The sequence below is a fragment of the Sapajus apella genome, unplaced genomic scaffold (assembly GCF_009761245.1).
Source record: "Sapajus apella isolate SASKATOON/1434 unplaced genomic scaffold, GSC_monkey_1.0 scaffold20, whole genome shotgun sequence".
Lineage (NCBI taxonomy): Eukaryota > Metazoa > Chordata > Mammalia > Primates > Cebidae > Sapajus > Sapajus apella.
Genome location: NW_022436960.1, coordinates 11360107 through 11384972, shown reverse-complemented (window position 1 = coordinate 11384972; position 24866 = coordinate 11360107). Strand labels below are relative to the sequence as shown.

The following is a 24866-nucleotide window of genomic DNA, read 5'->3' as shown; positions in this document are numbered from 1 at the left end:
GATAACACAAAGAATAGTATGAAAAAGTTTATGCAAATGAATCTAAAAACTTAAGTAGAAAACTTCTTAGAAAAAAGTAACTTCGTAAAACTGACTTAAGAAGAAATAGAAAGTGGAAACAGTCCCCTAACTTTAAGAAATTATTTCAGTAGCTAAAAATCTTCCCACCCACACAAAAATACCAGATCTCAATGATCTTATCGGCAAATTCGAATAGACTTTCCACGAATCATCCCTAAGATTAGATCATTCTAACTTTCCAGAGAATAGAAAATGAATAATACCTCACTCTATCAAACTTATATGTGGACACCAAAACTAGCAAGAGTAAGTTAAGAAGGAAATGTGGCAGGTCATTCTAATTTATAGACATTGATGACAAAAATCCTAAACAAAATGTTAGCCAAAGAAATCTAGCAGTATTTTAAACAAATCATACTATAACATGACCAAAGATAATGATGGTTATACATGGTAATAGTCTACCATTCTTTGTCTTTCATTTTTTGTTGTTCCTAAGGACAGAATGAGAAAGAGCAGCTCAAAAGAATTCAGGTAGCCAGGCATGGTGGCTCATTCCTGTAATCCCAGCATTTTGGGAGGCCGAGGCAGGTGGATCACTTGGGGCCAGGATTTTGAGACCAGCCTAGCCAACACCCCATCTCAAAAAATATATATATATAAATTAGCCAGGCCTGGTGGCAGGCACCTGTAATCCCAGAAACTTGGGAGGCTGAAGCAGAGAATCTCTTGAACATGGGAGGCAGAGGTTGCAGTGAGGGAAGATCATGCCACTGCACTCCAGCCTGGGCAACAGAGTGAGATTCTGTCTCAAGCAAACAAACAAAAAGGAATTCAGGTGACGCATAGGCATTTCTTCAGATGTTCTATAAAGAGGGTTCATGGTATTATCTGATAACTTTTTTTTTTCAGACAGAGTCTTACTGTATTGCCTAAGTCAGGCTGGAGTGCAGTGGCACGATCTTGTCTCACTGCAACCTCCGCCTCCCAGGTTCAAGCAGTTCTTTTGCCCAGCCTCCTGAGTAGCTGGAACTACAGATGTGTGCCACCATGCCCACCTAATTTTTGTATTTTTAGCAGAGACAGGATTTCACCATATTGGCCAGGCTGGTCTCAAGCTCCTAACCTCGTGATCTGCCTGCCTCAGCCTCCCAAAGTGCTGGATTACAGGCATGAGCTACCATGCCCAGCCTGATAACTTTTAATGAAAGGGAGAGATAGTTGTCTTTGGGGGGGGGGGGGGGGGGGGGGGGGGGGGGGGTTGGGTACCTGCCTACCTGAGGACAGATGAGCAGCTCAGATGGCAGCTCCAGGCCCCTCCTTTCATTACTAGTGACCATCCCCGATGTCATGGTAGGGTGTGTGGTGACTGAGATAGTGCATCCTTCAGTAAGTCACTGTATCCTTTGTTACCTGTCATTGTGGGCTCAGAACAAACTCTGGGTCCATCTGCTTCTTCTGTTTCCATGTAGAAGCTAAGATTCCAGTACAGCCCTTACCCCTCACCATCCAAACTTCCTTCATCTGGTAACAGCACTAATTTTCCTTTAAGGAATTGCCTTTCTGCACTTTCAGTCCATTTGTTGCAGGTAGCTTTGGATCCACTGCTGGCTCCAAGGGTGAGCTTGTGATATGGGTTTGGTAAATCAAAGCCCATGTGTTGCTAATCATTGTGACAGACTCAGGGATGGGCTTATGACCCAAGCTGGCTACTAGACCCCAACGATGACCTTTTACCAGAGCTCCAGAGATTGACACATTCTCTTCGGGTTGTTAAACTAGTAAGGCATAAGCCTGGAGCTGCCAGTGGCTTCCACTTGAGAGCTCCCACCCTGAGAATGAAGAAGTCTATGTTGTAGAGATAGGCATTGGAGAGAGAGAAAAAACAAAGGCCACATCACACTACTTAAACCCTTGGACACAGGCATGTCTGAAGCTAGTTCTACTTCTCAATTTTTTAGTTATGAAAAAACAAATTAGGCTGGGGTGGTGGCTCACACCTGTAATCCCAACACTGGGAGGCTGAGGCAGGTGGATCACCTAAGGTCAGGAGTTCAAGACCAGCATGACCCATGTTGTGAAACCTTGTCTCTACTACAAATAGATAAATGAGCCGGGCATGGTGGCACTCAACTATAGTCCAAGCTACTTGTGAGGCTGAGACAGGAGAATTGCTTGAATGCAGGAGGCAGAGGTCACAATGAGTCAAGATCGAACCACTGCATTCTAGCCTGGGTTACAGAGCTACACTCTATCTCAAAAATAGAAACAACAAAGTATGTGTATATGTAGTTTATTGTTGTTTTGCTCAAGCTACTTGGAGCTGGGTTTCTGTCACTTGCAAACAAAAAGTCCTGATGACTAATACACTGAGTTTAATCAAATTTCCCTACAGCTTTTGGAGACAGAGTCCTAACGTGGCATTCACTTCATCAAAAGCCAGATCACCACGAGTAACAAGTGAATGTGTTTTGTTTTAAAAGAAATTTGCTCTGTGTTTCTAGAAATCTCTGCAGAGCACACCAGTCTAAAGTTGTCCTTCTTAACCTTCCCCACGTTGAGGCATGCATAGAACGTTACAAAAGTGTGTAAGGTGCAATGGAGTGGGCAAATCAGCCCACGGACTCATCCCTCTCAAGCCCCTGCCAACCAACCCAAGAGCTGAAGAGATTAATATCCAGGCACCCAAAACACCTGTGAGCCAGCTGGGAGGGTCACATCCAGAATAAGGTAAAGGTGGGAGGTCAGGGAAGCTGTTTCAAGGGACAGTCCTCAAATGAGTCTTAACACAGTGGGTGACCTGCCTCATCTGACAGTGCATTCCTCATCCTCCACACACCATTCGGGAACAAAGTGCTTCTAAGTGATTCGAAGCTTTTCAGAATCAGCCTGCCAAAACCCAGCTGCTTCTGCACCGTCAGGCTTTCTGGTGTGTGTGGCTCTGGATTCGTGGGAAGGACCCTGGCTCTGCTGAAACTGCTCTTGCTCTCTACAGCAGACCCAGATTTTCAGCCAAGAAACAAGAGGGCAGAAGGTCACGAGACTGGGGGCGGAAGGAGGAATATCCACAGAGCTGGGCCAAAAGAATGCCATTATTTAAGATAGGATTGAAGAGTCTCTTCCAGAGTGGCCAAAAGAGGCACTTGAGTTGAACTCCGGGGGCTTAAGAATGCTGAGCACCCGGTTTGTAGATTCTTCTGTTGACCCATCAGGGTCAAACGAGGATGGAAGGATGGAAAGAGCATCTTTTCTTTATAAATCCAGTAGCTGGACTTTGTCTACAAGTGCACAAAATCCAAAGAAAGGCATGTTGGGTTGCTGTTTTCTAACCACATCATTGTCCTGTTTATCCAGCACTTATTACCCAACTTTCTTGGACAGCTGGCCTATCAACACGCCAACAAACATTATCAACCCGGTTCTATCTGCAAGGCAGGAGGTCAGGGATATGAAAGAGACATAAAGATAACCAAGACATGAAGCTTTAATGAGCACGTGGCACAAGCTCACTCCTAAGTCTAAAGTAGATGGTGAGAAATGTCCCAATGGAGGCACAAGCACAGTGTTTTGGGAACTCAAAGAAGGGGAGGTTCCAGCGGGCTTGGGATGAGACCAGTAAAGCTCTAAGAAGGCCTCTGAGAAGAAATCACAGATGGGCTGGGTCAATAAGAACAAGAAAAAAGAATGGCAGCCAGGCACTGTGGCTCACACCTGTAATCCCAACACTTTGGGAGTCCGAGGTGGGTGGATTACTTAAGCCCAGGAGTTCGAGACCAGCCTGGCCAACATGGTGAGACCCCACCTCTATGAAGAATATAAAAATTAGCTGGGCATGGTGGCATGCACCTGTAATGCCAGCTACTTGGGAGGCCGAAGTAGGAAAATCATGTGAACTTGGGAAAAAGAGGTTGCAGTGAGCTGAGATTGCACCACTGAACTCCAACCTCGGTAACAGAGTGAGACTTCGTCTCAAAAAAAAAAAAAGAATGAATGAATGAATGGTATTCCCAGGGGTGTCTGATCTCAAAAGCATCCCCACTGGAGGAAGAGGGTTGTGTTATAGGGTGGATCATTTCCCCCCAAAATTCATATGTTCAAGTCCTAACCCCCAGTGCCTCAGAACATGTTTGCGATTGGAGACTGGTTCTTCAAAGAGGTAACTGAGTTAAAATGAGCCCGTTACAGTGGGCCCTACCCCAAAATCACTAGTGTTCTCCTAAGGAGAGGAAACTCAGACACAAACACCCACAGAGGAAAGAGAAAGTAAAGACACAGAGGCAGCTATAAGCCCAGGAGAAAGACAAGGAACAGATCCTTCCCTTGCAGCCCTCAAAAGGAGCTGACCCTGCCAACATCATGATCCTGGACTTCTGGCCAGCAGAACCAGGAGACGATACGATTTTGTTGTTTAAGCTGCCCAGCCTGTGGTGCTCGGTTATGGTCACCTTAGCAAACTAGTACATCCTGTGGGCTTTCCCCCTGGCCCTGAGCACCTCCCAAGCTTCCAGAGGGAAAGAGACTGCCTTGTCCTTCTCCCTCCCCTGTCTGGTCTCAGAGTTCTTGTTGACGAGAACTTATTAGCGTGCGTGTGGCTCTTGGGGATCCATTTGGAGTCCCACACACTCTTCCCCACAGTCAGTAGGCTGTGCTGGAATGCAATCCTGGCAAGCCTTTCCTCCTCCTCAGAGCCAAAAGCCAAGTTGTACTATCTCCTGTTGTCTTAATGACTTTCCATTTTATTAACCCATCTGTGGCTTGTCTGCCTGCTAGTGTACCAGGGTCTCCTGCCCCATATTTTCTGTCTTTGGAAGGAGATGATGCTAGCAGTCAAATTCATTCAAATTACAACTATTTATTGAGTTTGAATATGGAAAGAACAGAGCGCTATGATTTACAAAGAAGACTGGTCACTTACTATCCCCAGTGCCTCAAAATGAATGAATATCTAAACTAATCTTAAAGATCATTCTCCAACCACAGAGGAGTAGCTTGCTCAAGGTCATTCAGCTGCTGAATCTGACCTCTTTCCACAACTGGTGATTTTTGGGGATTAAGAAACCAGAGACTGTGGGCTTTATTCAGCACTGCAAATGGCCTGCTAGGTGATCTTGGACAAATCATGTCATATCACACATCTATCTTTCAGATTTCTTGACCAAACTATAAACTATAAATGTCCCTTATTGGTAAAGACTTCCTCAACCCCGTAGAGGTCAGCCCAAGCCTACCCTCAGCACTTCTTTGGCCAAAGCAATCTCTTTGGGGGATCTAACATTAGATCCCGTCTTCAAATCCTCTTTGTCAGGGAAGACAAAATTTCCTGGTTAAAACCCAAATCTAAAAATAAAAAACAAAAAAAACCCCAACTCTAATCTGTCAAAATTTCAACTTTATTCTTCTGAGACCAACAGTTAGTAGACCTGAGACACAGAGGGTTCTGAAAGTGCCCCTTTGGGAATTCTAAGAGGTGTTCTATGCAAGTCAGTCACCACATTTTAATTCTCTTACTCAGATATCCTGTGGCTTGGTTGGAATTCTGAACCCAGAAAGTAAAATCCATCACCTGGGATTTTATGAAAATCATCCATGCAATCTTTACACAAAATCAATAATGACCCTTAGAAAAGGCTCAAGTGTGAAAAAGTGAAAGAAAAAGGTAGTAAAGGAGAGAGGAGATCAGACCAAGCAGCTCCCGGAGTTTCCGCCAATGCTTGTCCTTCTTCCCTCTCAGGTGCAAGATGATTGATTATGAGGCAAAAGGTTCCAGCTGAGCTTCAGCCAATAGTCAGCTACCAGGGGCTTAGCAAGCACCAGTCATGGGCCAGGAGTGGGGATGCAGCAGGTAAAAAGGTAGTTTCTTCCCTTCATGAAGTTTATAGCTAAGGGATGGGGAAAAGCAGCAGACAAATACATAAAAAGCCACCAATCAGTGGCTCTCAAAGTGCAGCCCCCAGGCCAGGAGTATCAGCATCACCCGGAAAAACAGACCCCACCCCAGACCTACTGAGTCAGAAACCGGGCAGCAATCTGTGTTTGAAGCCCTCCAGCGGATTGGATGCATGCTCAAGACTGTGATGGAAAATGATAAGGCTGTGACTGGGAGCAACTGCAGTATGATTTCAGACAAGGTGGCCTGTGTAGGACTCTCTAAGGAGGTGCCATCTGAACTGAGCTGAAGCCCGAGAGGAGAACGAGCCCACAATGTGAAGAGCCAGAAGAGAGTTACAAATAGAAGAAAGAGAAAGTGCAAAGGCCCTGAGGTCGGGAAGGTCTGGTATATGTGGGGAAGAGAAAGGAGCAGGCATGTGTCCGTGACCAACCAGGGTACCTTGTGAGATGGTTCAAAAGGGCCTAAAGCTGGCAGACCCACAGGCTGGTCAGCCTAAACCACAAGCAAACTCTGGGACGTGGGACAGTCATGGAGCCTTCCACATATTCTCTAAAATGAAGGGGCAACCAAGCATGGTGCCTCGGTAATCCCAGCACTTTGGGAGGCCAAGGTGGGTGGATCACCTGGGGTCAGGAGTTCAAGACCAGCGTGGCCAACATGGCGAAACCTGTCTCTACTAAAAATACAAAAATTTGCCAGGCAGCATGGCAGGTGCCTGTAATCCCAGTTACTCAGGAGGCTGAGGCACAGGAATCACTTGAACCCAGGAGACAGAGGTTGCAGTGAGCCAAGATCACGCCACTGCACTCCAGCCTGGGTGAAGAGCGAGACTCTGTCTCAAAAATAATAATAAAGTAAATAAATAAATAAAATAAAGGGAAGAACATTCCTGGGCCTGCCTTTCTAGCTGGGCTGTTTTGAGAACTCCAAGGGTTCTCAAGAAAGCATTTGGAAAGTGAGATGCAGTGTTACAGTGGCAATTACTAGAATGAAAGGGCTCATGGCGGTAACCGCAGGACCCAGCTTCCACGGGGGAGAAGTCAACAGACCGCAGGCCAGTGCCGCCTAGTCCCCAGCCACTGCCTGCTCTCTGGAGAGAAATGAGATTGAGATGGTCCTGGAAAAAGGATCTGTTGAGGAGGTCTGAAGTGGGACTTTCCAGAGACGTCCGATGGTGGGATCTCTTACATCTCTACCTTGTTGGTTAATCTGGGAGGATTCTTGGCTTCCTAAGGAGCTTGTGTTTTGCTCCAGCTGCTTGCAAGCCTTCCCCAGGAGTTATAAAGGCAGTGTCAAATTTCTCACAGGACCAGGCCAGGTCCCATCATCAATCACAGTGAGAGTCAATTTCTTCCATCCACTCATGCCCCTTTTTCAGGGGTCTTGACAAACTGTTCATCTCAGCAACAAGCTTTAAGGAGACTTTGACAGGACCCTGAGAACTTAGAGGTGATGTCATTATGAGGTGGCCCAGTAATTAGCCCCTAGAGCTTAGGCTACATGCAAAATCACTGCCTCAAATAAGAAGACACCATCTCCAAAAGCTGCCTGTCTCCAGAAGCCACCCTTTACCTGGTTGTCATAAGTATCTTTGCATCCTGAGTGGTCAAGGCTGGAGGAAGCCTCACAGATAATGGCCCAGCCCCTCTCATGCAGATGTGAACTGGACCCCAGAAAGAGAAGGAACTGGAGCACAACTACCTAATGAGCTTGTGGCAGTGCTAAGACTAGACTAAGCAGAAATCTTCAAATAAGCTTGTAAACATTTCATTCCCTGGCTCAAAAACCGGTGTTCACACAATAAAGCCCAAGTCAACTCCATGGCATTCAAGGCCTCACAATCTGTTGGAGAACCCTGAATGCCAAGCTTCTAAGCCTCATCTCTTATTCTATGCCTGCCCTGCCCACAACCTGTGCCCATGCTGCAGCCATACGGGGTGTCATAAGCGTGCAGATAACCAGCTGACTCATGATTAAGGCTGCACTTGCAGTGAACTTTCTTGCCCCCATGCCTCAGTATTCCCTAACACTGAATGCCCTTCCTCATCTCCGACACGGGAATCCTACTCAATCCTGCAGAGATCTGCTTAAAGGCCACCATACGCATTCACATTCCCTGAGGGCACTCCCATAGCACCTGGGACATATTGCTCCCATTAGTCACATCTAACACTGGCTCATGAAGAGAAACCGATGAGTTGTGTACAACCCCCTCCCAAATCCCCACTCACACCCACTCAGCGGAGAGATCCTGAGGGCAGGGACCGCATCTTGTCATCTTGTTCTTCCTTAGACCCTCCCAGCACTTGGCAGTGTTTGACACAGGAAAGTGATCAGTCAGTGTCTGTCTAATCAAATGGATCACAGAAGTGTGACACCTGTCCTTAGGAAAGCTTCTGTGGCCACTCCAGCCAGGGCCAACCAAGTGTCCCATACCTATGTTTGTTGCCATCCCATTTCATTGGGCTATATATAATTATTTGGGTTCCATATTTCCTACCAGCCCACCTGACTCCTGCTAAGAGGCTGTGAATTCGCCAGGGTGGTGATGATGTCTGATACTTTTATGCTAATCATGCCTAGTGTTCCATTATTGGAACGCTAAGCATGTGAGAGTTATTTATATCCTACTGTTCAAGGTCATCACCAAGATCTGATTGCAAAAATTTAAAAAATTGCAACCTCAGGCATAAATGGGTTAATCTTCACATGCACAGTTCAGACCTCAATACGTTAATGGTAAATGGATAAATGAATTCCATCAATGGTCATAAGGTAACCTATGTAGAAACCGTACCTAATATCGAATTCCTTTCCCTTTCTTATTTGAATCTGACACATACAATCCACTCATGTAGCTTTTCTGCTCATTTAACAAATATTTATCAGGCACTAGAAAAATACAATGGTGAGACTGGGGGTGGTGGCTCACACCTGTAATCCCAGCACTTTGGGAGGCAGGGCAGGCAGATTGCCTGAGCTCAGGTCTTTGAGACCAACATGGCCAACACAGTGAAACCCTACCGCTCCTAAAATACAAAAATTACCTGGCTATAGTGGCGCACACCTGTATTCCCAGCTACTCGGGAGGCAGAGGCATGAGGATTGCTAGTACCCGGGAGACAAGGATTGCAGTGAGCCAAGACAGCACCACTGCACAAGAGAAAAATAACAAGAAATAAAAAAAATAGTGGTGAATAAGACAGAAAGCTCTGTTGGGTGGAGAGATGTTAAATAAATAATTGCAAATGTCTATTTATCACAGCTATGGAGTGTGAGCCGGAGGATAAGTACGGGGTGCTGTGGTCATCCCTGAGTGCACTCTGAGCTCTCAGTTGCCCCAGCAGTCCTGTCCCGTCACACTTCATCCCTGTCCCAGCGGAGAAGGCCACCCCTCACTCAGCTCAGATGCAGAAAACAGATGACCCATCTTTTTCCCTAACGGAATGAAGCAGAGTCAGGGTTTTTTGTGTCTTTGCATTGTTTCATATAATCTCCCTCAAACTCTTAACCCCTCCCCCATGGAAACCGTTGAAGATGCCAATTTCATATTGATTCCGGATGCAAAGTCTGTTCTGTCTGACCTCACTGATTCCTGGGGGACATGTTAAGACCTGTGAAATATGTAGAGCTCATAAATCAACTCTGGCTGGATTTCCACAAATGTTTTAGTTTGAAAGAAAATCAGACAGCACTGACAAGACCTTAAGTATTCTGCTTCCCCGGCCCCAGCATACCCGCCGGCCCCGGAGTCTGTAGATGCTGGCTGCCTGCAGCAGGGCCAGCACTGGCTGTCCCCGTCTCCCCTCTGGCCCGGCTCCGACAAGCTGGAGGGGAACAAGAGGTCAGTCCTTGACATCTAGTCTGTTGTCGGAGGCCCTCTGGAGGGAAGGAATCCTGTGAATGTCCTTTCCCTGCCAGCCCCCAAGGAGATGGCCCAGAGACCCTACCCCAAGCATGCTCCTCTGTTTCCAAGACAAACAGGAGCCTCAGGATGGTTGCTGGGCTCCAGGGGGTGCCAGTGACATGTAATTCAATTGAGTGGTGCCCTCCAGAGTTGTGCAAGGAGCTGGCGCTGGCTGGTGGTGAAGCCCTGAGAGCCAATCTCTCCCGTGGCAGGAAAACAAAGCTGTGGCTTCAAGGTAGGAAGGGCACAGCCTCCCACAGAGTTTCCTCTTAGGGAAGGGGACAGTGGACATGGGTTTCTTTGCAGGTTAATCTGACTGGAAGGTTCTTCACAGGCATCTTTTTCCATTGGCCCATCAGCGCTGCTGTACATCAGATGAGGGCCAGTGGTGCCCAACGTCTTGCTGGGTGCAGGACACCCACAGTGATCATGGTGCCAGCCCACAGAGCATTCAAGGAACAAGAACACTTTTGGTCACCTTAGTCCCTTCTTGGCACCCAGTGTAGTGGGAGGGGTCAGCAGGGGGTGCACTGGAGGTGAGTGCTGGGAGGCCGAGTGAGGAAAGCAGTGGCGCCCCCCTCTGGCTAGCCAGGGTTCGACAGCACCTTCACTCTTCCTTCCTGCCATTCATTCATTCAAAAATCACTCCACGAGAGCTCACTCTGCCAGATACTGTGGATAAATAGTGGAGGCTGGCACTGTGCCTTTGTCTCAGGAATTCCCCCTGCCAGGCACTCCACCTACTTCCCTGAACCCCTGACACCCATGCTCTCCATTATGAAAGATGAGAACCTGGGGGCACCTGCCTGCCCTCGGTGCACACATCTGGGGCTGCTGGGAAGCCCTGGCCTTTCTGCCCCCATGCTCAATGCCCAGGGCTGGCTGCTGGAGAGAGGCTGTCTGGCTCGTTGGTCTCTCTGATGAGGGGTCAGCCCAGCCTACAAGCACTCCCCCAATCCCAGCCTGTTAGGCCTGGGAACCACATGGCCTGTGTCAGCTGCTGGCAGCCCCAAGGAGAGGAGAACAAAGGTACCCAGGTAGCTCTTCAGCACTCCCAGAGTCTAAGAGACCCTCGAGAAAGGCTCGAAAGCTGCCTCTGTGGCCTGAGTGAGGTCAGAGTGGAGACGGGGAGAATTGTCAAGACATGATCACAAACTGAAAGGAAGCCCCTCTTCTTCTCCCTCCCCAACTAACTCTCCTTCCCCAAGCCTCCCCACCTGAGATAAGCAGCCAACAAGCACCTGGCACGTGTCCGACCCTATGACTGGCAGGGGCTGTGAAGATGGAAAGCAAACAGAGTTGCTGCTCCTATGAGATAAAGAGCTTGTAGGTACAGGGAGTGGACAGGTGGGAGTGACAATGCAATTGCTTAGAGGGCGAAGACCTATCGGACACTCAGCACATCCTTCACTAAGCCACAAAACAGTTCCAGAAGATAAGCAGCATTGTCCTATCTTGTAGCTGGGACACACTCAAAGGATTTAAAGCCCTGCACCATGCAATGGTGCAGTGATAGGATTCGAACCCACGTCGGTGCGACTCTAAACCCATGCTCTTTCCACTGCATCACACTCTCTACCACTATTGCCTGGCATCATGAAACTGCTCACTCAGATCCTTTCAGAAATAAAGATCTCCCCTTTTTCCCTAAAAAAGAAATGACCTGGGCCTATGGGATGATATTTACATGAAGCTGCTGTTGTCAGCATCAAATAGGATTCCTGATTTATTGTTTCACTCAAGCACACACGCTCCCTAAAATGAATGGCCTGAATTCATACGATATTTTCACTTCTTTATTTCATTTAATCCATTCCTGATAGCACAAACATCTCCTCAATCCCCCCCAAATGACTCTGCTTCTTGCATTACAGCAGGGTTAGGGGTGGGAGCTGCAGATGCTATGCAGACACCATTCACACAAGCAGTTAAGATCTGTGGAGAACATCTACAGAACATCTGTGAATTTCTGTACAGAACCCATGTGAGTCATTCTGCTCTAGAGTTCTCCAGTGGTGAATTCAATCCACTTACATCAAAAGCATGTTTGGAAAGAAATCTAAAGCTAGTCTTGATAACAAAAGAGATGGTGTGATCACCTTCCTCCATTTCAACACACCTAGAATGATTACACTTCTCTAAGAAGCCATCATGTCATTCATCTCCTACTAGTTTTAAAAACATGTGCTAAACAGTCAGCTTAGCACTGGCTTAGTGGGGAAAAACATGATGATAGATCCCTTGATTTCTATCCGCAGACCTCAGATTACGTCCCCTATGTCCACATCCCCCTCGCTGCCTAGGCCAGAGCCTGGCACCAACAAGGCACTCTGTACACATTGGTTGACAGAAGAAATACCAGTTGGCTTTCAGGAAAAATAACTCAAGAGAAAGCCTCAGACCAACACCATCCACATTCCAAAAGGATCCCATAGGTTGCTCTCTGCCTGCTTGGGCGCCCTGATCAACAACAGTAACAGAAATCCTGGACTAGAAGAGAGAATCAAGATATTGCTTGTAATTTCACAAATGGCCAGAATTCTACCAGTCCCCGGAGTAACACAGCTTTTGAGGCTATTTGCAACCTGGCAGGTAACTTCAACCTCCTGCCCTCCAGGCAGCGCTCTCTGGAGACTTGGAAATGCAGCCACTTTTGCCAGACCAGATCTGAATGGTCCTGCCATTAAAAAGTCTACACTTCATCCGTCCTCTGCAACACCACTTGCTCTTCACACACAACTGGCTAATTCTAGAGTGGAGTAGAAATAAAAGAAACATGACCAGACCAAGGAACGTAAGATGAGAGCCAAGACAAACTTGTAGGTCATTGAAAACACTGCCATGCTAGACACGGGGAAGTGACGTACTACACAAAGGCACCAAGGGCTGGGCAAGGCTCACCAGTGGGACCCCACCCAGAACGTGAGGCGAGCCAGTGCCCCGAACCTCACCAGACCAGTGCCAATGATCAAAGCCAGCTACCACTGGGGGTGGGAGGGACTTCTTCACAAGTGGAGACTTGGTAGGGCCCTAGCAGGTGTCAGTAGGCCTGTGTGCTGTTGAAACACACGCAACAGAGAAGAAACACATCACCTGGGCAATCCAGGTGAGAAAGGGTTAACACAAAAATTATGTTCCCTACAGATTGGGAAGATTTAAAATAGTGGAACATTCTTGAGCCAGAGGAAACCTGAGAAATCATCAGGACCAGGGAATTTAAACTTTTTTGTGTGTGCCTTGAATCTGTTTGGCAGGCTGCTAACGCCTATGGACTTTCTTCTTAGAATAATGCTTTAAATGGCATAAAATAAAACTCACAGGATTACATGAGAAAACAATTATATTGAAATGCAGATACCAAAATATTTAAAAAACAAATGTATGCCTGGGCATGGCAGCTCATGCTTGTAATCCCAGCACTTTGGGAGGCCAAAGCAGGAGGATCACTTGAGCCTCGGAGTTAGAGGCTAGCCTGGACAACATAGTAAGACTCTGTCTCTACAAAAGAGACAAAAATTAGCTGGGCATGGCAGCATTCACTGGTAGTCCCAGCTACGTGGGAGGCTAAGGTAGGAGGTTCACTTAAGCCTGGGAGGTTGAGGATGCAGTGAGCAGAGATCATGCTGCCGTAATCCGTCCAGCTTGGATGACAGAACACAACCCTGACTCTAAACACACACACACACACACACACACACACACACACACACACACACAAATGTATGATACAGTAATTTATCAGTGCATTAAAAAACAAAATTAGGCAGATCTAGTATCTTCTTCAGCTTTGAAGTGATAAGCATAAATAAGGTCTAAAAATATTTCAAAATACTTCAAAGTATTTCAAAATAACGGCCACAGCTGTAATATGATATGTAAATATCTGAGTCTCTTGTCAATACCATCACAGGTGCTTCTAATAGTCCTGTTTCCTACAATGAATAGTAATGCCAAATCTCAATTCAACGTTAGTGGGGAAAAACATGATGATAAATCCCTTGATTTCTGTCCACAGACCCCAGATTATGACCCCTAGTATAACACTATCTTTTCTTTTTACAGATAATAAAACTTAGGCCAGAGACTTAGGCCAAGTGACTTTCTAAATGTCACACAGCAAAAAAGTAGCAAATCTGGGATCAAAACCCAGTTCTTACTGATGTCTAATCTCATCCCTTTACCACTACTTCAATTTCGGCTTTAAAATCATTTATTTCCAGTTTGTGTTTTAAATAAGTAATACATTTGGTTTAAAATAACTAATACATTCTAACAAATTCAAACAATATAGGAATTGCATGAAAAAAAATAAAGCTTCTACCTTTCTTCGAATACAGTGCTGTCAAAAAACAGACAGATGAACTAGGGCCTTGCTAATTAAAGGGTGGTCCCTGGACCAGTAGCGTGGCATCACCTGGGGCCTATAAGAAAATGTAGACCCTCAGGGCCCACCCCAGACCTCTCGAGTCAGAACCGCATTCTCCCCAGGTGATTCAAGGCACAGTGACTTTTGGGAGCAGCCGTCCTGGACAGCTTCCTGAAGTCCTGTCTTCTTTAGGTCTCCTTGGAAGCGCAAGTTAACCCCAACTCCTACTGCTGGAAACTGGCAAAAATTCAACTTTCAACACCCTAAAAGACACACACTATTAAATCTATTTCCCAGAGGAAAGAATAAAAAAAAAAAAAATGGAACACTGGGACTAGGGGTCTGGAGCAGGAGAAGTCATGATGGAATGATGAGATCTATAAGCCGGCCTCGATGTAGATAATCTGCATACATTCTCTCAGTGAATTCTCCAAATTTCCTGTGGCGGTTGGTGGTGGTATCCCTGTTTACAGGAGGAAAATCTGAGAAGGAATTTAGAGAAGTGAAGCCACTTGCCCATCTTCCCAGCAATGATGGGGAAAGGCTTGCAGCAAGATGGGAAGCCTGGGTTGGCAATGCCCATGAACAAGCTTGCTGGGGCCAGTTCACAGACATCTGCGCAAACCCAGCTGCAGAGCCCCGCCTCAATGCAGAATCCCATTTCCTCCCTGCCTGCCTGCTCCCAGTGCCCTTAGCAGCTAAAGAATCAGTTTCATGATTTCATACATTTTCCTCCCCATCTCAGTTTCATGCATTTTCCTTCTGGTCCCAGCCTGAGGACTGAGTTTCAAGTTACAGCCCAAGCCAGAGGCCTGGATAAAAAATAAGAAAAGTCTGCTGGAGTGAAGGCCGCCCTATCCTCCTAGGTTTTGCTAACCACAGACCTGCCAACATTAGGGGCTGAGGTTTCTACTTGCCCTCGGCCTTCACGCCACATTTCCCACTTCCCACTTTTCTGTCTCACAATTTAAATAATCCCAGGCTCTGCTGCCATTTCCAAGCAGATGCTCAGTGAAGCCACAGCAGGCTTAGCTGGACAAAGCCCTTTGAGGCCTGCAAGGTAAATGTGTACTGGGCTCAGTTTTAGGTCATTTTAAAGGTTTTTAAAGAATTAGACCCTCAATGCATTTTCAGACTCTGAATCTTCCCATGGGTTATCATCTCAAGACCCTAGCAGCCTCCTCCATGAATCTTTCCCAATTAACAGTTACCGTGGGATACTCCGCATAAACACCGGGCAAGGTGTTCGCACATGTTATCTGTGAGAAGGTGTTGTTATATCCATTTGACAGATGAGGAACCCAACCCCCTGGTCTCACAGGTAGGAAGTGGCCAAACCAAGGTGAGAATCAAGGCCCGTCTGACTTCCAAGTTCCAGCCCCCTCCACCCCAAAAGCCTTCTTATCTCTGTCTTCTCTAGTATAATCTCAGGAACTCATCGGAGGCCCCCTTGAATTTCAGCTGCTTGCATTGTGTCTAATCTCCCTTCCTTGACCACAAACTCTAGAGAGAGCTCCACGGCCGTGCACAGCTCCAGATCCCCTTCGGTGCCTTGGCCAGAGCCTGGCACCAACAAGGGACTCTGTACATATCAGCTGATTGAAGAAATACTGGCTGGCTTTCAGGAAAAATAACTCAAGAGAAAGCCTCAAACCAACACCATCCACCTTCTAAAAGGATCCCATAGGTTGTTCTCTGCCTGCTTGGGCGCCCTGATCAACAACAACAACAGAAGTCCTGGACTAGAAGACAGAATCAAGATATTGTTGTAATTTCACAAATGGCCAGAATTCCAGCAGTCCCTGGAGTACACGGCTCTAGTAAAAGGCTGCTTTCTCAGCCACAAAACATTTCACAAACATCAGTTACTGATGGAATCCCTACATTTGCCACTGAGCCAAGCTGGTTAGCAAAGCCAGAACTTGGAGTGTCCACCCAGAGAGTTGACAAGCTGAGCCCCCAAGGGAATGAGTTGACAGAGATGAGTGGCGGCCACATTCAGGGACCTGGTCTCAGGGGCAGCGTGCCATGAGAGGAGGGTTCCTGAATGGGAGTCGACATCTTGGGTGCCCCAGCCACTTGGCAGCAGCTCACCCCACTCACTGAGCCTTCAGCACTGCACCATCCTCAGTCCCCGACCATCCGTCTATGTGGCCAGCGCAGAACTGTGTATGTGTTTGATTTGGCCTCTGTCTGGGTCTTGATTGAGAGCTGTTGGGTGAGGCTCTCCTCCAGCAGCCCCTCCCTGCTTACCAGTTAACCATGTCTCTCTGGCTCTCCCTCCCCTGAGAATCTGATTACCAGATCTCCCAAGGGTACAGGACCTGAGTGACACACTATAATAAGCCATGAGTCCCATCACTCTCATGCCAAGATGTCAGTTTTCTGAACAACACAAAGCTTGCTTGGCTCATGGACTGTAATTCCTGGGTCACTATTCATCCTGTCTGCAGAAGTGTCCCAAGCAATCCAGCTTTATACATCTGGGGGCCTGTGGACCCAAGCCTAAGGACAGACATTGTTCCAGAAGAGCAGGGCCTAGTCATCTCCAAAGTGGAACCAAAAACAGAGAAGTTGAGGAGGAAGCTCTGAGGGACTGGCCACCAGGCACTGAGTCAGGCCCCACCCAGGCTGTGGAAACAGGGCATGGCCTCATGTGGGAGCAAGGGAGAAGACTTGTTTCCTTGACAGTAGGTCCAAACCCTAGACAAAGTAAATGACAGTGAAAGAGGATGCTCGCTGGCCTTCCCAAGGCAGACTGTCTTACACTTTAGAGAAGAAAACAGTACATGAAGAGGGCAAAAGATCAAAGACGCTGCCTACAAAATAGCCTACCCAAAAATTTAACCTGAACTGGATCAAGTCTCTAGATCTATTAGCAGCTTACAGGAAAATATAGGGGATGAAGGAACAAGATAAACCGCCCCCCAAGAGTGTAATCAGCCACTTCCCAAACGTATGAAATTCTACAGAACAAACAGCTCAGCCTCTTCAATAAATAAGTGGCCAGGGAAACAATAAAGACTAAAAGACATTTCAGAGACTTGTCAACCAATGCAATCTGCAGAACTTCAACGATCGGATTCCAACAAACAAGTAGAAAACAGGCTGTTGAGATGGCTTCGTATATATGGCCCCTTTGGGGCTCAACTTGTTACCGCTCTGTGTGGACATTGCAAGTGCTGGCTTTGCTAACCAACTTGGCTCAGTGGCAAATGTAGGGACTCTTCAATAACTGATTAAGTTAATGAATGTTTTGTGGCTGAGGAAGTAGGTTTTTGCTAGAGCCACACTACCCCAAAGACTGCAGGAATCTGGCCATTTGTGATGAGACTGCAAGGCACTTATGAGACAATCAGAGAGATTTGAATACCTGGATATTTAATGATAAAAGAGATTATTATTGACTTCTGTAGGTTTGATAATGATATTGTGTTTTTGGAGGGTTTTTTTTTTAAGTTTTTATTTTTTTGAGGTGGAGTCTCACTCTGTCACCCAGGCTGGAGTGCAGTGGCGTGAGCATGGCTTATTGCAACCTCTGCCTCCTGGGATCAAGCAATTCTCCAGCCTCAGCCTCCGGAGTAGCTGAAACTACAGGCGCATGCCACCACACCAACTAATTTTTGTATTTTCAGTAGAGACGGGGTTTCACCATGTTGGCCAGGCTGCTCTTGAACTCCTGACCTCAGGTGATCTGCTCGCCTCAGCCTCCCAAAGCGCTAGGATTACAGGCATGAGCCACCATACCTGGCCTTAAATTCATTTTTGTAAAGAATCTCTTTATCTCTTAGAGATAATTCTGATGTCTTTAACGATGAAATTATATCATGTCTGGGATTTGCTTTAAATTAATGCACTGAGGAGAGTGCAAAGAAAGGAGATTGAGCCGTGCTAATAACTACAGCAGGGGGGTGATGAGCAAGCAGGTGCTATGTTCTTTCTACTTTTGACTAGGTTCAAAATTTTACAGAGCAGAAAGTTTCATTAAGAAAAAAGAGAGAGAGAGAGAGAGCTGGGCGCCATGGCTCACACCTGTAATTCCAGCTTTGTGGGAGGCCGAGGCATGAGGACTGCCTGAGCCCAGGAATTTGAGACCAGCCTGGGCAACATAGCAAAACCCCGTCTTTACGAAATAATACAAAAATCAGCCAGGCATGGTGGCACACGCCTGTATTCCCAGCTACTTGGGAGGCTGAAATGGGAGAATTACTTGAGCCCAGGAGGCAGAGGTTGCAGTGATCGTGCCACCGCACTATAGCCTGGGTGACAGAGCCAGACCCTATCTCAAAAACAAAAAGAGGAAGAGAAGGACCTCGTTTTTAATCTTGACTTCAGCACTGACCCTCTGAGCACCCTTGAACAAATCTATACCTCATTGAGCCTGTTTTCTCATTCAAAGCCGGAGTGGTTCAAATCGTGGCTTGGCCGCTCACTTGCTGTGTGACTTTGAACAGGTTTCTTAGCTTCTCTGCTTCAGTTTCCTCATGGGTACAATAAAAATGGTAATAATTTTACCTTGTAGGTGGTTATGAGGATCAAGCACATTAATTACTGTAAAGGTCCTAGCACACAAGTACTATCCAGGTATTGGATATTATTACCACTGCTGCTGTGGATGTCACTGTTGGCCGTTATGTTTATTTTGATGAAGAGAAGAAGATGCCTTTGGAGAGGCTGTCCACCTCTCAGAACAATCAAGTTTCAGAAAGGTTTCCCCAACTCTCCCCGAGTTACACGCTGCTCATGCAGTGCCTCCTCCACAGGATCAGAGCTGTGCCCTGGAAATACCCACATTCTCTGGGCAGTTACACTTACCTCCTTGGTTTTTCTCAGTGATCTCCCCATCTCATTTCCTTCCCTCCCACCTCCGCCACGGAGCCTCGCTTCCCTTCTCCCTGCTCCCAGGCCCACCTCTCTCCCATCCCAGTTCTTGGAAGGAGCAGTAAGTAGAGAGTCTCCCTTCCCCATCCCTTCTCTTACTTCCCCCTGCCCCCACAATGCCACCTCTTTACAATACACAGAGAGACCTCAGCAAGGGCCATTTGAAAGCCTCTGTAAAATCAGGAAACCATGGGGTGGAGTGAAGGGAAGTTAGAAAGGACTCAGGACTTATGAATGCATAATGCCGAACTTTTTGGAAATGGATGGGCCTGGTGCCAGTCCTCACTAGGGTTCCTAGATTGTATTCTCCTTACAAAAGGGCCATTATGAAAGTTCCACATCTCCCGTGTGACAGGTTTGGAGGCATAAATGGCATGACGTCAGAGGGGCCAGGGAGGAACAAGTTTCCCAGCCATGTCCTCATTGTCAAGGGCACTGGGACCCTGGAAACAGGTCTAGAGAAGGAGGGAGACACTTTGGAGACACCCGCAGCAGTTCCCAGCTGTTCTGCAGAAGAGGCCAGTGAGCTTGCCCAAGCAGCTAGAGCTGTCTACACCACAACCACCGAAGGCCCCTTGCCAAAACCGCAGAGCACCTTCAAAGAAGCATTTCACCCTCTTCCTCACCTCAAGACACGTAAGGGCTGATCCCTTGGCTTATCCAGCCCCTACATAACATCCTGGAAGAGCAACACCTCCCACCTGCCTATCTCTGCAATTTCTTTTGGGATCATTTCTTTTCTACCAGATAGGAAAGGTCATTTCCTACAGTTAGGAGATCATAGACAGGGGAGTAGTCAGGGGAGCTGGACTGACATCCTACCTCTGTAATTATCTAACTGGTTGCAGTCCACACTCTGCTTTCTGCAAAATGAAGAGGCTGAAGTTAAAGATTGGTAAAAAGTCCCTTCTAGTTACAAAGGTCTTTCGTCCTGATGCTGGTTATAAGAAAGCATGTTACCATCTTCTCCACCAAAACTGGCTTGACTGGGCCCCACCCTCCTTCCCTTTGCACGCTCATCTACATTTAAGGTGAAGCAAGCTTGCTCGCTCTCTCTCTCTCTCTCCCCCCCCCCCCCACCGCCAACACATACAGAGACCACACCTTTTAAGACCAGTGAAAATGTGGAAGTTTGCGTTCAAGAATATCCAGTGTTCCCTGGTAGCTCTGAAGACACTTATCTGCATGTCATTTATGTGTATTCAAATGGGAATGCACACGCCTTCACATAAGCATGTAGAAGACACCATAAATTAACCAACACAGCTTCCCTAATAGCGGGTTACAGCTCAACACTCCAGAGTCCTGAAATGGGACAAACAAAAATCTTGCTGGACCGATGGTCTCCCAAACTTTTAGGGCAGAGGAAAAAAATACTAAAACTTCAATTCATATCTATATTTTCTTAAGAGACAGGGTCCCAGCGTGTTGTCCAGGCTGGAGTGCAGTGACTATTCACAGGCGAAATCATAGCACACCATAGCCTTGAACCCCTGGGCTCTAGTGATCTCCCCACTCACCCTACTGAGTAGCTGAGACTACAGGCACGTGCCACCACTCCCAGTTCACATTTATTTATTATATATTTATTTATTTATTTTGAGATGGAGTTTTGCTCCTGTTGCAGAGGCTGGAGTACAGTGGCGAGATCTCGGCTCACGGCAACCTCTGCCTCTGGGGTTCAAGCAATTCTCCTGCCTCAGCCTCCTGAGTAGCTGGGATTATAGGCACGTACCACCACGCCCAGCTAATTTTTTGTATTTTTAGTAGAGATGGGGTTTTATCATGTTGGCCAGGCCAGTCTCAAACTCCTGACCTCGGGTGATCCACCTGCCTCGGCCTCCCAAAGTGCAGGGATTACAGGCATGCGCCACCACGCCTGGCCATTTCATATTTATTTTTATCACATCCACTGAAATTTCATATTTCTTATGTGAGGTTTGAGGTTTATACCCTACAATCCATATGACAGGGCATGTATGTAATTTATAAATATCCATATAATGGGGGTCCAGACTCAAAAAGATTTTGCAGATGGGATGCATAATCAAAAAGTTTAGAGCCTTCAGTCTAAACACCATCTTCCAGAGCTGGAGACAGTGACAAGGTTTTGGTCTGATCACAGGTAAAGGGACCAGGGAGAATCCTAGGTAACTTGCCTCCAAGGCCACACTGGCCAACAGAACCTAAACTCTCTAGGGCACTGGTCACACCCCTTGCCAATTTCTTTGTGTCTACTTCTTCCTGGAGGTCTACTTTTTCTGTGAGCTGCTATCAGTGAGGCTCCTTTTGGCCAAAAGAACATTAGTTCCAACCCCAGTAACCTACTTACTTTCCAGAACAGTGGGCGTGGCCTTCAAGGCTTCTTCTACTGCAGGAGCACACTTCCTATCAAGGGTGTGGGTGCTGGGGACAGGGCTCTGACCCTTTCTAGATCTTTCTCTGAGATTTACTTATTATAGTAAGTCTGACCAGATGTATTTGTTATTTAATTGAGAAAATATTACCTTGGTCTTTAAATACATAGATGAATTATAGATAGATAGATAGACAGATAGATCAATGGATGAATAGAGATGGATAGGTAAATAGATGAAAATAAACTAGAGAAAAAATTGGTTTTCTGGAGAACTGTGAACAAAACAGCAAAATAACCTCCCTAGTTGGGCAGGAACCCAAGGTACAGGCTGCTAGGAGTGAAATAAGTATGCAGAAAGTAAGTCCTTTCACTGGTGCATCAAACGGCAACTGAGAGCCCGTTTGGGGCGAACACGCCGGATATAGACAATGTCTTCGCCAAAGCACAACGGGGAGGAACAACGGGCTGAGCTACTCACCCACACACTGGTTGCTTTCATCCATCTGGTATCCAAAGCGGCATATGAGAGGTCTGGAGATCGTGGGATAGTTTGGAGCTGAGAGCGGTGGGGCAGCTGCTGGGTACGGACCTGAGTAGGGGGTCGAATAGGGGTTCGAGTAGGGCCCTCGGTACACGGGGTTTGTTCGGGGGATGCATAAATACCCGCCATTTTGGTTAACACACATCATGTCTCCTCGGCAGGCCTCGGGGATGGTCCGGCATTCATCAATATCTGGAAGGCACAGAAAGGACGAGCATTAGCGGCTGCCGACCGCGTCTCGTCCCGTGCATATTTAAGCAGAACTTGAAAGCAGGCGTGGAGGAAGCGCTCCCAGAGTTCACCAGCATCTGCTCCCAAACACCTGGGCCGGTCCCAACTCATCACGGGAAGGTACCCCCCAATGTCGGCTGAAGGGAATCAGAGTAACCAGTGTCAGCCCGGCGCGGCGGCTCCCACCTGTAATCCCAGCACTTTGGGAGGCTGAGGCCGGCGGATCATGAGGTCAGGAGATCAAGACTATCCTGGTTAACACGGTGAAACCCTGTCTCTACTAAATATCCAAAACATTAGCCAGGAATGGTGGCGTGCGCCTGAGTCCCAGGAGAGGCAGGAGAATCATTTGAACCCAGGAGGCGGAGGTTGCAGTGAGCCGAGATCCTGCCAGTGCACTCCAGCCTGGGTGACAGAGCCAGACGCTGTCTCAAAAAAAAAAAAAGTAACCAGTGTCACCCAACATCAGCCTTTCAAATACCGCCATCATGATTTTGGCCATATCTACACAAACTTTGCTATAGTTTGGATGTCCCTCCAAAACTCATGTTAAAACTTAATCCCCAGTGTTGCAATGTTGCGCGGTGGGGCCTCTAAGAGGTGATTGGATCATGAAGGCTCTACCCTCCTGAATGGAGTAATCCACTCATAGATTAATAGGTTAATGGGTTATCTTGGAAATGAAACTGGCGGCTTTCTAACAAGAGGAAGAGAGATCAGAGCTAGCAGCCCAGGCCCCTCCCATGTGATGCGTTGCAAACTTCGGAACTCTGCAGGGAGCTCCCACCACCAAAAGAAGGCCCTGCCAGATGGAGATCCTCAGCCCTGCACTTCTCAGCTTCCACATCTGTAAGACATAAATTCCTCTTCTTTTTTTTTTTTTTTTTTTTGAGACAGAGTCTCGCTCTGTCGCCCAGGCTGGAGTGCAGTGGTGGGATCTTGGCTCAGTACAACCTCTGCCTCCTGGATTCAAGTGATTCTCCTGCCTCAGCCTCCCAAGTAGCTGGGAATGCAGCCATGTGCCACCACACCCAGCTAATTTTTTTTATTTTTAGTAGAGACAGGGTTTCACCATGTTAGCCAGGATGGTCTTGATTTCCTGACCTCAGGTAATCTGCCCATCTCGGCCACCCAAAGTGCTGGGATTACAGACATGAGCCACCATGCCCGGCCTAGATTCCTTTTCTTTATAAATTACCCAGTTTTAGGTATTTAGGTATAATCAGCAGAGAATGAACTAAAACCAACCTGTACTATCATTTGCACCTACTCTTTCCTTAAATAAACCCATATTTGAAGCCCAAATAAATGTATTATTAAAATCTTACATGACTACAGAAGTGAAAATTAGCATAAATAGAAAGTAACGGTGAAAATAAATATATACTATTAAAATGAAGCGTGTGTATCTGTGGGTATACCATCTAAAATGCCAGGGACCCTCGTGTGCATATACTACACTCTGAAATGTAGTCTAACAGAGTGGGATGGGTCTAACAATTGTCTCTACTTCTATTTCAAGTACAGAGGTCAGGGCAGAAAGAGTCCCTTATGTCAACAAAGACAAGGCTTAGGCTGGGCACAGGCCAGTAATCACAGCACTGTGGGAGGTTGCGGCAGATGGATCACCTGAGGTCAGGAGTTCGAGATCAGCCTGGCCAACATGGTGAAACCCCGTCTCTACTAAATACAAAAAATTAGTCAAGGTGGCGCACACCTGTAATTCCAGTTACTTGGGAGGCTGAGGCAGAAGAATTGCTTAAACCCGGGAGGCAGAAGTTGCAGTGAGCTGAGATGGCACCATTGCACTCCAGTCTGGGCAACAAGAGTGAAACTCTATCTCAAAAAAAAAACAAAAACAAAAACAAGGCTTGATGGAGAGCTAGTTGCTTGTTAAGAAAGCAGAGCTTTGCTTTCAAGTTAGCTCTGTGCCAGCCAACAAGGCCCATTTCCAGCCAGGCTGGGCTCTGCTTGTTATGTCTAGAAGGGGAGAGGTGGACTCTAGAAAATCAGCCTTGCTAGGGTACAGACAGGGGAGGCCTGAACTGTGGCTCCTGCGAGCAGCAAACATGATCCCGTATACCTGCCTCGGAGCCTGCTCTGTGTGGGGCTGGAGGCTGGAGACCACATGCCTGCACCTGACAAGTCACCCCCAGCATCTCGTCTGAGAAACACACCAAATCCCACCAGAGGAAGAAGCAACGTCAAGGTGCAGAATGCAACAGCCTGTTCTCCAGCTCGAAGCCTGAAGCAACCACTGGAAATGGTGGTCCAGAAAAGAAGGCCACTGCTCCACTCTTAATCCCTCATCAAGTCTTCAAATCAAAACACCTTACTTCAAAATCAAAGTGTAAGCCCAGATTTCCCAGGGCAGGGTTTTATTCCTCACCATTCATTGGTTTTTCAAATCATCTATCTCCCCTCTGGAGCATGGCTGTCATGAGCTCGGAGAAGACAAATTATTTTGCCTAAATTCAATATAATTTAAAAGCTAAATACTTCCCCTAAGAGGGGGGCAAGTAGAACTGTCTGATTCTGTTCATATACCCTATTCTCTGTCAACAACAAACTATTCTATGCTCTGAGCGTCCTTTCCATACCTGATCTTTGCTTATGCTGTTCCTTCTACCTGAAATGGCATTTCTTTTTTTTTTTTTTTTTTTTTTTTTT

The 24866-nt window shown here is 46.9% G+C and overlaps 1 protein-coding gene across 2 annotated transcripts in view; it reads right to left on the bottom strand.

Moving 5' to 3' along the window:
* The window catches only part of FBLN5 (fibulin 5), an 80453-nt gene that overhangs the window by 45165 nt on the left and 10422 nt on the right, over positions 1-24866 (bottom strand). For both annotated transcript variants that reach the window (XM_032287613.1, XM_032287612.1), the window contains exon 4: positions 21903-22157. In XM_032287613.1, the coding sequence (XP_032143504.1) occupies positions 21903-22157 (255 nt within the window). The remainder of the gene's footprint in view (positions 1-21902; positions 22158-24866) is intronic.